We start from the raw sequence: 14,573 nt of genomic DNA on the forward strand, positions 1-14,573 counted from the left end.
TGACCTCGTTGATGGCGGTTGTGGATACAACCACCAATCTAGTGTAGCAAACGTGTGATGCAAAGGAAGAGCCGACACGTTTCCTCTGATAGACGGTCGAATCCACTGCAATCGTAACTGACCATGTCGTTTGGTCAACACGTGAACATGTAGAGGCTATCTGTTGTGGTGCTCACGTTCAACAATGTACGAAGAACGGTGTGCTTCGAAACGCTTGTGTGTGCACCAATATTTTGCTCTTTCGGCGGAGCTTCCACAGATCACACTCTATCCCACTTTACAGAGCAGACAAGTCTCTGAAATTACGTCTGAGAAGAGTCATAGACGTCCAACCACTTATTGCCTAGTGTTAGTTCCGCTGTCCTTCTACCCTTTTCCGTAGATGCTCAGGACTGTAGCACGTGAATATTCGACCTGCTTCACCGCTTTAGAGATACTCGTTCACAGGCTCTACGTAATATTAATCTGCCCTTTGTCAGAGTCCCTTATCTTAATGGATTTCCCCGTTTGCAGCCCATATCTTCGATATGGTGATCCCCCGTCCGTGCCAGCTCCACTTACACACTTTTGGTAGCGCGTCACCTGCCCGCAACGCCACCATTTGCCATCCAACGTCACTGACGGCAGTGGTCATAATGGTTTGGCTCATCAGTGTAAGTTTTTTACTTTTAAAGACTTGTACGAAACTAAACGAGAGCTCCGTGTCTTACGTTTTGGCTTGCTACACTCCTCTCTCCGCCTGTACCAGCAGTTGCAGGGCCGGGAAAGAGGTCTTCCAGTAACTGTTCAGACTCCTATCTGCAGTGGAAGCAAGCATGCTTAAGTTATTGTGCTCCTCATTTGCATACGTTCGCAGGTCGACGAACGTGGTTTGGGTCCTGTACGGCGTCAACGGGGAAGATAAAGTGTCACTAGGAAAAATTCCTTGTTAAGGCCTCAGTCTTTATCCGAATGGCGAATATCGGTATGTGACAGAAATATTTTAAAATTTTTTTAAGTACTAAATTCTCATATAAGATTTTTTTGGTAGCCGCGTTAGCTGTTAACGGTTTCTCTATTACAGGATCATACACAACCGGATTCGCGATGTTTTAATGGCATCCTCAAATGTATACATCTATGAAAAAATGTAATAATGTTACATTGGTTCGATAAAACACACGATCTCCCAACATTTGGACGCCGTCTGAATTGCCAGAACCGCCTGAATTCGATGGTTACAAGATAAAACATCAAAAATTCCAATGGGCTGCAGGCGCAGGCAGTGTACATAAGCACTGTGAGCAGCGTGTGTGAACCTAAAAAAGGAGTTGGAATAAAACTATGGAGGGAAACTATACGGAATAAACCCGTGTTTGGACAGAAAACATGGAGGTTCATCAACGATTAAAAACTAAGTGTCGCAAAAGCCAAATTTTGGAGACGTGACTATGCCCGAAGTGTGAATGCTAGGCCATCTGGTGTTACTGAAACTGCCGGCGTGCAGTGTGCCTGGGTCCCACGCGGTTCCATCTCGCCGAGCGAGGTGGCGCAGTGGTTAGCTCATCCGGGAGGACGACGGTTCAATCCCGCGTCTTGCCATCCACATTTACGTGTTCCGTGATTTCCCTAAACCACTCCAGCCGAATGCCATGACCGTTCCTTTGAAAAGTCATGGCCGATTTCCTTTCCCCATCCTTGACACTATCCGACCTTGTATTCCATCTCTAATGCCCTCGACGTCGACGGGATGCTAAAACCAATCTTCTTTCCATCTATTCCATCTCAGGATATTTACATTTTCTTGTGTATATTAATAATTTTTCAATAGTGACATTATCATATGTTGTTATGTTTGCTTCCTGATAACACAAGCATTGTGATAAATAGTAAATCAGGTACAGTTTTGGAAAGAGGTGGTAATGGCAGTTAATGGTTTTAAAGATTTATAGCCAATTCACTACCACTAAACACTGAAATAAAAGCCCTCACATATCCAGCTCACACCTACAAAACGTTACTGCACAACATGTGTAAGAAATACAGGGGCGTAGAGAGAGAACAGAAGAACAGATTAAATATCTAAGATTAAAACTTGATGATAAATTCTATTGGGAGGAGTATAGAACAGAAGTACTGAAACTCCTTAATAAGTCATTGATTAAAATGAGAGTATTGTCTTACAAAAGTGACACATAAACGAAAAAGACGGCTGGCATTCTTCCCTTACTTTCTTTTCGTTACGTCATGCGATATCATATTTTGGGCTCCTCATCTATCGAAACAAAAGTTTCCAAATTAAAAAGCATGTATAACGGATTAATTGTGGTGTGAGTTAATGCACGTGCTTATACGAACTTCATTTTTTTTTCTGGACATGTTCGAAATTCCCGAGGATCTCTAACTATGGATCTACGAAACGCCACGTTGTATGTAATCTAACCTAATCCACAATAATTACAAATCTGTCTTTAAAACTTCACAAAGGGTAGCCAGTGGGAGTGTTCCCGGGAATTGTGCCGTTCAATCTTTCCCTTACTGTGTGTACTGTAACGAAGTAGGCTATTACGATCTCCAGAAAACTTTCGGGAAGCTTGTAGTGGACATACATTTAAATATTCTTAGGCGGAGAAAATCACTTACACCAATCTCTTAAAGATTTGAAATGAATAACATAGACTGCAGTGAAATGGACAGACCAACACGGATGAAATCAGTGAAGGTACAACAACATAAAATGATATCAGCGAACACCTTTCACTTACAATAAATCTGCACTGCAATGAGTCCCGGCCTGAAACAAATTTTCAATTGTCGCTACATACGTATTACACTGTATATTTTGACGGATGTACTGATATAATTTGATATTAGTGCATCATGTATTTCGTCCCCATCGATCTTTTCATTCATTTTATCGCATTTAATTAATTTCATATACATTTTATATTCATTGTGACAGGGAAATCCACGATCTTCCATCGACTCCCACACCCTCTTTAGGAGAATATCTGGCAATCGTGTTGGTAAATCACAGGTAGAAACATCAGTGACAAAATAAATTCCAGTCAGGCCTGGATACGTTTTCAGATAGCCTAGTAGTCACGGCGGCTGCCTACGGTAAGTGGGAAATCCGGATTCGAGGAAATGTTTGTCAGACATTTTCCGTTCATACTGTATATTTGTTACGAGATTGATTAATAACATCACAAAACCTGAAGCCAGTAATAAAACTCAAACAGTCTAAGCACACTCTACTAAAATTGATGAATTTCTAACTCCATCTGCGGTCACCAACCTGTGAGCCGAAGGAGATTGTTTTTCTCTCCGTATGCTACGTGTATCCACCTCGTCTTAAAACGTCATGAAAGATTTTCTTCTACTTCACTGTAGCTCTCTCTTCAAGTTGACCCTGCGGTATTGTGTATTTCCTCATTCCCCAAGCCCATGAGAAACACATAATTTTTTTCCATTTATTACCAGTGAGGCAAAGCCACATATCTGACATTTCTTACATTGGTCGTTAGCTAAAGCGAAATCTATTTCCTTCGAGACCCCCTATCGCAGATGGACCCAAACTCTTCTCTTTCGCCTGTTGTATCCTGGCCTCTTTCCTAAATGTTCCGAAGCATTACGTGGCGTTCCTTTGTACAGTTTACACTCGAAGCTGACGTGACGGGGGCCACCAAGTTGAAACTTCTTGTGGACAGTCTAACAACCCTACCACAACAAAGGTCAAAATTTAATAATGATTGTGGTGTTGCTCACGCTGCTAAATATTGCATTTTCGGGCAATAACCAACTTATTATGTGGCAGGTGTCATTAGAGCACAGTTAATAAAGTCATTTCATGTAATAATGAATAAAGTAGGCACTCATCTTCTCGTGTTTCCAACGCTGGTCTCGTTGTTAAATCATGGCTCAATCGTCGAAAATCTAGGTGGTGATGATTCCAAGCTCGGATGCAAAAAGGCCTAGGTTTTATTCTGCTATATTCAAAAGTTTTGTAGATGCGCTTCACAAACCATTCTTGAAGATTAAACCTTTCGAAGTTAGCACAATAGTGATGGAAAAAAAATAATCACCACTCCAAATTTAAGTTACACTTCCTTTCAGTTACTTTTATTGGAATATCACGTAACACACAAAACATCACTTCACAATACAAAACACACTTGAAAACATCTTCCTCACTGTTAAAGTTTACATTTTATAATCTGACTACAATTTTCGTCTTTCCAACATGACGTCCAAGACTTGACTTTTTCAAGGTCTGACTCTAACTCACTAACAATCGATTACGCGCCCAAAAATCAGAGTTACAAGTACGACAAAGATCATAGTGGCAAAAGGAAGAATACACATAAGAATAATGTCATTGCAATACAAACATATCGATGTATCATAGTACCTCTACATTAATGAAATCAAATCTGAATGTTGACTCAGAAATATGTCAACTACTTTACAGAAACACAGTAGAATATTGCTGGTATCGAGAGGGTCAGGTGACGTGCCGTAATGGTTGCGTAATTCAAGTACCATTACAACAGTGACAGGCTCATGTGTCCAATATCCGTTATCATCAGGCCCGTTAACAGCTCGACTTGTCTCAGGCAAGAGTAGATACGTGCCCAAAACAAGATATTAAATATTATTCATGTAATATACTATTTACTGTTACATTCTGCTAAAACTGATATTTTCTTAATCAGCAGTGGAGGGAACTGTGTTGGTAGAAACGACGAGGGACAGAAAAATTAACTATGGAAAAAACTAGTCATGACGACGTCGAGGTGTCTATTAAAAAAATTTGAATGCAGGTAGCCTGTATATGTTATTATACAAAATCTAGCCGAGACACTTAGAGGAAGGTGGTGAAACGGCATTAAGAAATACATAAGAAAAACTTTCATACTTACAGGTGAATACGTCAAGCGCAAAGAAATCCGTTTTGGGTTCCAAGGAATCAGAAGTGATCAGAAAGACATAGAGATTGAAGAACATAACACTATAAACAGATATATGTTTCGAAAGAAAGTTTTATGTTCCCGCAAGCTAGAAGGATAACTGTAGGGAAGTGATCAAAAGTTCGAAACGACAGCACTCCAGTCGAATGAAAAATGGAAAAACCGGGAGTTAAATCAGAAGTAATTATTAACGTGGTACTTAGGAGGCACAATCCGAATGAAGAACGAAGAGGTCGTGATAATGTTCAACAGCTGGATTATGTATGTCTGATGGAGACATGTATTCCAATGGATCACAATGTTTCTGTGTTAGACACTTGTTGCCTTCCTGTAGATGTGTAACAGTATAGACACGACATTTATTAAGTGATTTTTCATGTCGGTGAATGATATGACATATGATTAAAATTTTCATACGAAGCAGATGGTGCAATAACGAAACCGACTCTAATCAAAGTTGTTTGTCATGCATTTGAAATATTAATATATACTGCTGTTGGAACTCAACTACAAAAGATGTTCACATTGTTTGATTGATCGACAATGGAGATGACTCAAGAAGAGAACATCCTATAACTTACTCGAAGTGATACAGAAAAACCTCGGGAAACCTGAGTCAACGTGGCTCAGTAAGAGTATGAACTTAACCTCACGAACACGTCAAGAACCTCTGTCATTTCGCTCATTGCTTCTCCATTAACTATGTATCTGAGATGGCCTTATGTTTACGTTACGTGGCACGCAAACGTGTATTATTAAGGGTAGCCTAAAAGCTTAGGTGATGGAAATGAAACATTCAATATTATTTCGGCGGAAATATTCATAATAGCATTCGTTTCAAATATCTCTACTGCTGTCCTCATATATGTTGCACATTCTTTCCTTTTATTTTTTCCTTTTCTTTTTATTTTACTTTTTTATTTTACTTTTATTTTACTTTTTTGTTATTTTTAAGTTTTTGTGTTATTCACATGAACAACGTTTCTCTTAGTTTATTTAGAAAGAAGCTTCTGCGAAAAATCCAAATTTGTGACAGTAAGCCTGTATATTACACTTATTAAGAAATTCGACGAAATGCTTATGGCGATTGTATACAAGGGTGCTCTATAAAGACGATAGGCCGAATGGAATCAAAAGATATACATGACTCAGTTCAGTTTGACAGGGAAATTCGGTACTAAGTACAAGCATTTTTACGCAGAAATACATTAACAATACTTTTTAGCAAACAGTTAACAAACAAACACATAAAACTTAATAATATTCCTAATTTTTAACATATTTATATTACTTGAAAACCTTTACAGTAACAAGAACAATGTAATGCACCTTCTTCATTTACTGTACTTTACCCGAGGTATAATCCAAATATGTATACATGAGATACAAGTGCCAAGAGGAAATAAATGCCCACTCAAAACATTTTGGTACAGCTAAAATCATGGAAACTTTAGTATCAGTAGCACGAGATAAAGTTTGTATGATATAATGCACTACTGCGTCAGGTATTACGAGAATTAGCAGTATCGACATTCTCCTACTTTTGATTCACCAAAAAAGGGCGGAATTAGGTACTGTATTATTTTCCTATTTAGAACACTTATTTGCATTATTTTTCCCGGATGGTTTCACACCTGTCACGAGTGCTACAGATTCAAATTCGAAATGTGTCTTACGTTTCTTTCTAATCACTCACTGCCCCTTCGTCAGTTCATTAAAATTCATTTTCTAAGACGAAGTTTTGTAATTCTAGTGAAAAGCTTAATTGCTGTCTACTACAAGTAGAGATGGAAACCGGAAATGTTAGTGCAGAAAAATTTTGGATGCATTATTTAAAATATTCATGAATTTTTTTTTTCTTTTTTTCGACAGCGGAAACACTGTCATGGTCAGACATTATAATAGGACAGTCAGTAGACCACTACGCTTCGAAAACCACAATACTTTTATTTTAATTATCTGTTCCAGACATAAATGCATGTATTTCTCGGGTAATTTACGTTTACGTTTACATCTACATCTATATCTATCCCATACTTCGTAATCCTCCTAATGGTATGTGTAAGAGGGTACCTTTAGTACCACTAACTGAGCTGCCAACCCTGTCACACTTGCGAAGAGCATGTGGGAAGAATAACTGTCGGTAAACCACTGTACTGGCTAATTTCTTGAATTTTCTCTTGAATTAGTGAACAGGTTGATTACATTTTCGTGACTGACTACGGAGTTGTGTATCAACAGTTTTGTTGCTTCTGGTGAATTAGAGAATGCTTTAAGTGTTGTAGTTGAGTTTTTTCTGAAATACACTTTAAGAAAGTGAAAGATGTTAAATACTTGTCATGCTTCAATGTACATGTTACATATAAAAAAGTTATTTCGTGATGTCTCACCACGATAAGTGAAGGTGGACAATTATCTACCAGCATGTATCGTAGAAAAATTTGTACAACTTTGTGGGTGGATTACGTACTGACTCTTACTGTTATTTAAAATTTCGTGCCATTGCTCCCACTGTCATCAGTATTTTTGCGCTGTCCTTTGTTTTGTAGCAATTACATGTCAGTAATGGAGGATACATTTATTGCACAACTTTTTTTTTGTAATCTGCTAACCTAGGGCTGCAGACAAAGCCAACAAGAAAAGGAGCGACAAGAGCATCCCTAGCTGCTGCAAGACCCTCATCAATGTAATGTCCGTGACAGGCAGAGTATTAAATTCTAAGACCCCCCAGCAACTGCCGTTTGCCTCCAGCGGCGTCATAAGTCGGATTCCAGTTACTTGCGCGTGAGATAAGGATCGTTGCCACCACCCAAGCTGGCCACCCAGTTGGCGTGAAATTCTGTTTAGACGCGTTTTAGTCTCGGATCCGGTGGAGATATTTCGCGCAGGGGAAAACTTGTAATAAATGACGCACTGCCAACACGGATCAAAAGGTGATGCAAGCAGTTGCAAGTTGGCGTGCAGTGGCTCCTGGGCGCCGTGTAAATCCCACTATACTGGCTGTGATTAGCACAGGCGTCGGCATAAAAGCAAAGCAACAATAGATGTTGACACCAGCAGGCGAGCGCAGTTGTCACGCTGGCGTTACATTTGCGTCACGAATTTTTTTTTTCCCTCGTCCCACTCACGGTCTGCAGCCCTGCGCGCCGGTTAGGCCGGTATTACACTATCCAATTTCTTTGTCCAATATTTGATCAAAGATGTGATCCAATATTCCGTCCAATATATTGGACAAAGATCTTTGACGTAGCGCTAGAAGGGGTATTACACTGTCATCAAAGTTTTCGTCAAAGTTCAAGATGGCTGACAAAAACAAATTGTTGTTATTAACTGCAGCAGCTGCTGCTTGTGCCACAATTGCTGTGAGTGCACAATCACATGCGATACAGAAGCGGGTGAAAAAAAGGAAACGTACCTGGGTGAAGCCGTGGGTTTCACGACGAGACGAAAAAAGCATTCAGCAAAACTTGTTACGTGAGCTAATAGTGGAAGACGTCAAGTCATACATCAATTTCTTGCGAATGGATGAGCATACATTTCAGTATGTTCTCAGTGAAGTGATTCCTCATATCTCAAAACACAATACGCACCTAAGAACTGCTATATCTGCAGAAGACAGGCTCACTGTAACACTACGATTCCTTGCTACAGGAGAAAGTTACTCTAGCTTACAGTACAGCACTCGAATTCCACAATGCACATTAAGTAAAATAATACCTGAAACTTGTGAAGCAATTTATAAAGCACTAAAGGACCATTGTCTGAAGGTAAATAAATGTTCGATACACTTGATGTTCATGAAGATAAATTGTTATTACTTTATTTACGTAACTTTATTTACATGGCAAAATACAATTGATGTGTGATACCACAAAATTAATAGAGATGTATGAAGCGGATGAGACACTTTACAATGTGAGGCACCCTGATTATAAAAATAGATTAAGAAGATTGGAGAGATACAAAAATAATACACACATATAAATTTATAACATCGAATCTTCATCCTCGATTCCAGCCTGCTGCAAGGCAACCTGGATATAACCTGAGGTGGACGGTTGTGCACGGGCTGTCGCATGCAGCAAATCCCACCTGTCCATTAATGTCCGCTGCAGACTGTGCGCGGTGACAGTGGTGTATTCCCTGCCGCCCACCTTCTCCATTTCACGCAGTTCTGCTGCGATGTGGGCGCCAAGGGTGCCGTAGCGGTCTTCTTGGACAGGCATGGATCTGGCAGCATCAGCCACAGCCTGAAGTGTCTTGGTGGCCTCCACCATCACATTTGTGGCCACGTCAGGCGTGACTCTCCTCCTTTTAGTGGGAGGCCGCTCTTGACGCAGGGGCTGTGGCTGAGCCTCGCTACATGCGACAGGCTCTTGTACCGCATGCTATGAAATAAAAGAAAAAAGCTATTAGTTACGTACCTCTTTGCTTGTTACGTACTTCCTTGCACATACATAAATCTTACTTATTTACAGGTACCCACAAGCAGAGGAGAGTGGGAGCAAATTGCAGAGGATTTCGAGAAGAAGTGGAACTGTTATAATACAATAGGAGCAATGGACGGAAAGCACATTCGTATTAAATGTCCACAAGCTAGTGGATCTCACTTTTTCAATTATAAATCCTTCAACAGTATCATTTTATTTGCCATGGTAGATGCTTCCTACAAATTTTTGTATGTAGATGTAGGAACTAATGGGCGTGTTGGTGATGCTGGAGTGTTTTCAAAAAGCAAACTACGTGAGTGTCTTATTGACCGATCTATGCTCAACATTCCTGATGGCAGGAAGCTTGGGAACACAAACATAACAACTCCAATGGTAGTACTGGCAGATGACGCTTTTCCACTGAGTTATAACATTATGAAGCCATACCCCTTAAAAGGAATCACAAAAGAAGAAAAGGTTTTCAATTACCGACTGTCACGAGGGAGAAGATTAGTGGAGAGCAGCTTTGGCATTCTTGCAAGTCGTTTCAGGATTTTTCTTACTACCATTAATCTGCCTCCTGAAAAAGTTACCACAATAACACTGGCTGCCTGCACATTGCACAACTTGTTAACTGAGAGAAGAAAACACTTGTACACTCGTCAGGAAACAGTGTCTGCCGTAGTAGGAGACTGCACTTATCTTGAGACACAAAGCATTGAGGACCTACAGCAAATGGAACCAATAGCTTGCCAAGCTGCTTCTGGACGTACAGTACACGGGAGAGCAGTTAGGGAATACTTTAAGACATTTTACAATGGCGCTGGGAAAGTGCCCTGGCAAGATAATCACATTTAGTAACGTAAAATGTAAACAAATGTACATACCGCAATCATCTCCTCATACGTCGGAGTGGCACGTTCACTTCCCGTTTCACTATCAGGGCTCTCCAGATTGCTCAAACTCTCGTCGGCCACAGTAGATTGGTCGAGGAATTTCAGCATCTGGAACCAGTACACTTGCGGTTTGTACGCCGCCTGCGCACTGGCTCCACTTTTGTTTTTTTGCATCTGCAATATTAATAATGAAAGTAATTTAAACTACTTGTAGGTTACGTAAACATTATTGTATGCTTCAAGTCACTGCAGTGAACCAATTAATGCTAATGCTAATCATTTGTATGACATGTAAACTTTACTTGCATAAATAAATATAAATGAATATGTCAATACGTACTTTTGCTTTCTCGCACGCGTAGCTAGTACGGAGGCCATTGATCTTCCTCTTAATGTCTTCTACCGTACAGCCAGGCCGTATGTCACGGCTAATGACCTCCGCTATATTTTTATAGCTCTCCAATCTTCTCAATCTATTTTTGTAATCAGGGTGCCTCACATTATAAAGTGCCTCATCCGCTTCATACATCTCTATTAATTTTGTGGTAGACGCCACACACCAATTGTATTTAGCAGCCATGTTTATAAACACGAAAGATGACAGAACGCTCCAGCGATGCTGGCGCTCCGCGTGGTAACAAGTCGCATTGCAGTGAACAGAAGACAAGCGATTTCTTTGATCAAATGTACGGCCTCGTCCTACATTTGATCAAATATTGGACGACATTTGTCAAAGATCCCTATTACACTATCAAAAATCTTTGACAAAGATATTGGACAAAGATATTGGACAAAGAAATTGGATAGTGTAATACCGGCCTTACCTATGCTCACTGGTTACTTTCAGGACTGTAGCTAGATCACCGAGGCATCTGGATCCGCAGTTAAGGCACTGCCCTCGCATTCAAGAGGAATGGAGTTTAAATTGCCGTTCGGAGATCGAGTTTTGTGATTTTCAAAAATCACATGCTCAACATTCATGTTGTTAATGAGGGGAAGACATTAGACGTAACAATAGGTTCAATTTTATCCCAAGAGAGTGGCATTGTGTTGTGTAGTCTGGAGTGACTCGGAGTGACAAATGAATGAACGGCGAAGTACTAGCCTTCTACATTATTAAATTATTTGTTTTTAAAACAGTAATGAAGGCTAGGGATAAATCGTATGATATAGCACTGTTTCAAACAGACTGCCGTTTTATTGGGATGAGTGGAGGTTCCAAACTTCATTCAGCTATTTTGATTTAGGTTTTCCGTGGTTTCTCTAAATTAACTTAGCCATATGCCGAGGTGGATTGTGCTTCAATGACTGGCACGAAAAACACAACACGTAAGAAGCGTTTAGTTATCTATTAAATAAAAGTGCAACACTTTATTGTGTATTTTTAGATGATGTATGGCTTCAAATGGCTCTGAGCACTATGGGACTCAACTTCTAAGGTCATTAGTCCCCTAGAACTTAGAACTAGTTAAACCTAACTAACCTAAGGACATCACACACATCCATGCCTGAGGCAGGATTCGAACCTGCGACCGTAGCGGTCTCGCGGTTCCAGACTGCATCGCCTAGAACCGCACGGCCACTTCGGCCGGCTAGATGATGTATGCTGTTGGTGTGCTATTGCATTGTTTTGCGAGTAAACAATGAAGAGTCGATTGTTTACTACACTAGCCTTAATCATTGTATGTATGTTTGACATTTCTTCAATCGTTGGGGACGATCTGAAGGTTGTATTGTTCTCGAAGAATCAAGTCCGCCACGATTGCTATTAATTCTTTTTAATGCTGTTTCTAGCTACCTTGAGAAAATAGATTTTTCAAGAATAATACTTAATTACTGCATTCTCGCACAACTTGAAAAATACGTCATTGGATGTGGGGCTGTAATATTTCCTTGCTCTTGTAGCACTTACGTTGTACTTTGTATTTTTCCCATTTTAAATCACAAGCGTCTGCAGGATCTTTCTGTGATTATCGCAATCATTTTTCTGTAGCATACTTACCGTTAAGCCCTTAAGATGCCGTGAAAGCTGTTGCTTTAATGGAAGATGGTCACAGCATGCATTACTTTGCAGAAATGATACGAAATACACCTTCCACCATTTCCAAAACCGTAAGAAAGTACAGGAAAATGGAGACTACGCAAGGAAACAAGGAACCAGCTCGCGAAAAGGAACGTCGCCAAGAGTTCTCCAGAAACTTCGCCCCACCGTCGATGAAGCACGAAATCGGCCCCCTCCAAATTATAGGGGTCAACTTTAGTGAGAAAACCGTCCAAAGAAGACAGGAAGAAAACAATCTTCAATCCAGAAGATCTGATACACGCCTAGTACTCGCCAGAAAAAAACACATATCTCGGCTACGTCTCGCAAGTGAATATCACTGCTGGAGAGTACAACAACGGGAGCGAGTGTTGCACACCGATCCCGTTGTTGTACTCGCGACTTGACCTGCGGTCGCCTGGCAGTAGACATGGGTTGTGGAAAAAGCTGAGGAAAAGATGATACCCTTCACAGTTTCATTCAGGACGTCTTGACCTGGTGGTTCCCTGATGGTACGAGAAGGAATCTGTCTGATTACAAGGGCGGGTTTGGTCTTCACGGAGCATGAGAGGCGTACAGGATATCGGTATGCACTTCAAGACTTAATCGTTGCACCATGAGGGAGGACATCAGACAGAATAATCCCCTCAGACTGCCAGAAGACTGTCACCATGACTTTACAGGCTGAGGGTGCGTCTTAGAACTTTTTCTTCTGATGGGAGGTAGTGTGGGGCCATTAATTGGATTCCCGTTTTGTTTCATGTTAGACGTGATGAATCCATGTTTAATCGCCCTTGACGATGTTAAAAAAAAATTGTCGCGACCAGCATCATAACGCGCAAGAAATTCAACATGGATGGTCTTCGTTGCTCTTTATGATCTACTACTAGGCGCCGAGGAATGCAGCGGGCACACTCCAACTGGTGGTCGAGTGTGTCAGAACTATCAACATAGATATACAGCTGTGCAGTTTGATTGTGATCCGTCGATCACCTCAAATGAGAGTGTCCCCACGTTCCAATATTGAACCCACAGCTGCGTGCGGCTGGCTGGAGCGCGTGAGAGCACACAGATTTGAGCGATCTTGTTTCGATGATGAATCTTGTTTCGATGATGACAGCCGCCTTGGCCAACGACTCACCGTGCTTTTGTTCACTGCCAAATCTCCATAGACACTCTGTAAGCGCCTATGAATGTCTTTGATGTTGTGGTTTTCTCTGAAAGGAACTCAGTGACGGCTCTCTGCTTGAAATGCACACCCGTTTCAGACGCCATTCTGAATGGCCGTTACCCGTCAGAACTTCATAAAAATATAGGGGCTGAGGTGGGAATCTTTCACGAAGCCCCACAACAAATACTAAATTTTTTGACCAGAAATTGGAGGAGAAAAAAAGTATTGCATTACTCACTGAATATTTGGACAGCGTGACAGAGCAGAATGGGGACTTCCGCGGTACTCACGGACTTCGAACGTAGTCAGGTGATTTGGTGTCACTTCTGTCATTCGTCTGCACGCCAGATTTCCACTCTCCGAAATATGCCTAGGTCCCTTGTTTCCGATGTGATTGTGAAGTGTAAACGTGGAGGGGCACGTACAGCATAAAAGTGTAGAGACCGACGTCATCCGTTGACTGACAATTCGCCGACAGTTGAAGAGGTCGTAATGTGTAATAGGCAGACATCTATCCAGACCATCACAGAGGAATTCCAGACTGCATCTGGATCCACTGCAAGTAAAACTTGGATTTCATGATCGAGCGGCTGCTCATAAGTCACACATCACACCGGTAAAAGCCAAACAACACCTCGCTTGGTGTAAGGAGGGTAAACATTGGACGATTGAACAGCGTAAAAACATTGTGTGGAGTGACGAATCACGGTACATAATGTGGCGATCCGACGGTGGGGTGCAGGTATGGCGAATGCCAGGCGAATGTCATCTGCCAGCGTCTGTAGCGTGAACAGTAAATTTCGGAGGCAGTAGTGTTATGATGTGGTCGTGCTTCTCATGGAAGGGACTTGCACCCCTTGTTGCTTTACGTGGAACTGTCATAGCACAGGCCTACATTGATGTTTTAAGCACCTTCTTGCTTCCCAGCACTGAAGAGCCATTCGGGGACGGCGATTGCATCTTTCAAGACGATCGAGCACCTGTTCATAATGGACGGCCTGTCGCGGAGTGGTTACACGACAATGACATCCCTGTAATGAACTGGCCTGCACAGAGTCCTGACCTGAATCCTGTAGAACACATTTG

The 14,573-nt window shown here is 41.2% G+C and overlaps 2 protein-coding genes across 2 annotated transcripts; one reads left to right on the forward strand and one right to left on the reverse strand.

The window, feature by feature from the left end:
• Positions 1–8,345: 8,345 nt before the first annotated feature.
• LOC126191157 (uncharacterized) lies at positions 8,346–10,273 on the forward strand. Its single transcript, XM_049931928.1, has 2 exons — positions 8,346–8,716; positions 9,428–10,273. Exons 1-2 carry the CDS (start codon positions 8,471–8,473, stop codon positions 10,235–10,237), a joined length of 1,056 nt encoding a protein of 351 aa, XP_049787885.1. The 5' UTR covers positions 8,346–8,470; the 3' UTR covers positions 10,238–10,273.
• LOC126191158 (uncharacterized) lies at positions 8,828–11,087 on the reverse strand. The gene is made up of 3 exons (XM_049931929.1): positions 10,616–11,087; positions 10,267–10,449; positions 8,828–9,337 (listed from the first exon to the last, which is right to left on the reverse strand). Exons 1-3 carry the CDS (start codon positions 10,853–10,855, stop codon positions 8,936–8,938), a joined length of 825 nt encoding a protein of 274 aa, XP_049787886.1. The 5' UTR covers positions 10,856–11,087; the 3' UTR covers positions 8,828–8,935.
• Between the last annotated feature and the right edge of the window lie 3,486 nt (positions 11,088–14,573).

This window comes from Schistocerca cancellata, chromosome 6 (assembly GCF_023864275.1).
Source record: "Schistocerca cancellata isolate TAMUIC-IGC-003103 chromosome 6, iqSchCanc2.1, whole genome shotgun sequence".
Classification (NCBI taxonomy): domain Eukaryota; kingdom Metazoa; phylum Arthropoda; class Insecta; order Orthoptera; family Acrididae; genus Schistocerca; species Schistocerca cancellata.

Excerpts from the sequence above, each read along its gene's own strand:
- LOC126191158 (XM_049931929.1), bottom strand. The coding sequence starts at position 10,855 with ATGGCTGCTAAATACAATTGGTGTGTGGCGTCTACCACAAAATTAATA. Across the intron at positions 10,450-10,615 it reads ACGCGTGCGAGAAAGCAAAA|ATGCAAAAAAACAAAAGTGG; the intron begins GTACGTATTGAC and ends TTAATATTGCAG. Across the intron at positions 9,338-10,266 it reads CGTATGAGGAGATGATTGCG|CATGCGGTACAAGAGCCTGT; the intron begins GTATGTACATTT and ends TTTATTTCATAG.
- LOC126191157 (XM_049931928.1), top strand. The coding sequence starts at position 8,471 with ATGGATGAGCATACATTTCAGTATGTTCTCAGTGAAGTGATTCCTCAT. Across the intron at positions 8,717-9,427 it reads TAAAGGACCATTGTCTGAAG|GTACCCACAAGCAGAGGAGA; the intron begins GTAAATAAATGT and ends ACTTATTTACAG.